The sequence below is a fragment of the Sinocyclocheilus grahami genome, unplaced genomic scaffold, assembly GCF_001515645.1.
Source record: "Sinocyclocheilus grahami isolate Dianchi unplaced genomic scaffold, SAMN03320097.WGS_v1.1 scaffold67.1, whole genome shotgun sequence".
Lineage (NCBI taxonomy): Eukaryota > Metazoa > Chordata > Actinopteri > Cypriniformes > Cyprinidae > Sinocyclocheilus > Sinocyclocheilus grahami.
The window spans coordinates 936,725-938,428 of NW_015505246.1; the positions used below are offsets into that span (position 1 = coordinate 936,725).

At 37.4% G+C, this 1,704-nt stretch overlaps 1 protein-coding gene across 2 annotated transcripts in view; it reads left to right on the forward strand.

Moving 5' to 3' along the window:
* The first annotated feature begins 338 nt into the window (after positions 1–338).
* Positions 339–1,704, forward strand: part of tns2b (tensin 2b) — a 21,179-nt gene continuing 19,813 nt past the window's right edge. For both annotated transcript variants that reach the window (XM_016272025.1, XM_016272027.1), the window contains exon 1: positions 339–795. In XM_016272025.1, the coding sequence (XP_016127511.1) occupies positions 682–795 (114 nt within the window). In that variant the 5' untranslated portion in view covers positions 339–681. The remainder of the gene's footprint in view (positions 796–1,704) is intronic.

The window sequence follows — 1,704 nt, forward strand, 5'->3', positions numbered from 1 at the left end:
TGCCCTGTTTTACAGAAACTTTATTATGAATGGAATTTTATTCATGAAAGAGTTTTTGTGGTTTCATGTGCTTCACAGTAACTTATTCAGTATTGCACCCACACATGCAGATGCGAGGCGAGTGCTGCTTGGACGGAGCGGATGTGAAAAAACAAGAACAGATGCTTTGTTGTCTCATTCTGCCAATGAAAGCTGGAGATGAGGAGGAACAGAAGACCTAATGCTCTCTGTGTGCGAACTTAGGGACTGGGTGGTGGAGAGAAGTTGGAATACAAGCCTTAGGGGTTGTGTGTGATGGCTCCCAGTGGGTGAGCAGAGCTCGAGTGCCAAAGAAGAGGAAGGGTCTGACGTAAGCCTGCCAAAAACAGCTGCGAGAAAGACGGAGGAGGGCGTTACATAGTGTGCATGTGAGGGGTTCAAGAGACAGTCAGAGGGAGGACACCCCGAGAGACAGAAGAGGGAGACTTTGGAAGTGGGAGAGAATGTGTGGAAAAGAAGGTGTGAGAGATATGATTCTGTGTTGGAACTGGACGCTAAGACATTGAGGAACAAGGAGACGTACTTGAGGACAAGGGAAACATAAAACAAGGAGCAACCTGGACTGAAGACTAAGGAAAAGAAGGGCTAAGAAAGAGTAAGAGGAGAGGGAAAGGATTTTCAAGGAGGAATTAAGCAAGTAGAATGGGTTGTGTCTTCAGCAAGCAGCCTTGGGTTAAAGAGAGGAATCCCCAGCCCTCGGACCCCCCGAAAACACGAGACCACACAGAGGATGCAGAGATTCTCAGCTTAACAGAGGTACACATGTGAGTGTGTGAGTACGTGGGTTCATATATAGGTAAGAAGATCTCCAGGCAATAAATGCAGTGGGTCTGCCTCAATGGTTGTTTTATGTCTTCTGTAAATCATTACATACTTGCAGTCATATTGGGTTTTCAAATAGGGATCTGTTGAATTGAGAATCAATAGAGAGCATATGTAAAACATATATAAGTTGTTATTTTTAATTCATTGGTAACTTTTTAACTAATGATCTGTTTTGCATTATGCAATGTAGTAATGTTAATGCACTATATAAAAGTTATCTTAGTAACACTATACATTAAGTTCACATTCATTAACATTAGATAATGCATTAGGTATTATGAACTAAAAAACAAAAGTACTTTTTTTATAGCATTTGCTAATCCAGTTTAATGTTAAGTATACTGTTGTTCATTGATCATTTTTAAATTCCTAATTCATATGATGTTCATTTTCTACAGCCTGAAATGTTAAAAATGTATGGTGCACAAATGAACATTAATCCAGTTTAATAAATTATAAATAATTAGTTATAATTAGAATAATTAGTTCATGATACCAAATGCATTAACTATAGCTATGTTATATTTTATTGCAATATGTTAGGATATATATTATATTATATGCTATAGTATGTGACTGGATACTGGCTGATACAGTTATATTGACTATAATTATTGTTATATAGTTATATTAACTTATTAACAATGTCAAGATTTCAGAATAAAGTTTATATTTTAGGTGCTGTCAGTAGTCAATACTCGCTTTAAGTGGTTTTGTTATGAATGTTTATACTGCCGTCATTGGTCAATATGCGGCTTAATAGACACTGCAAGTGTAAAGCTATAAGGATGAATATTTTTGAAAGGATATTCCTGTCAATGAACATACCCCCCCAACCCC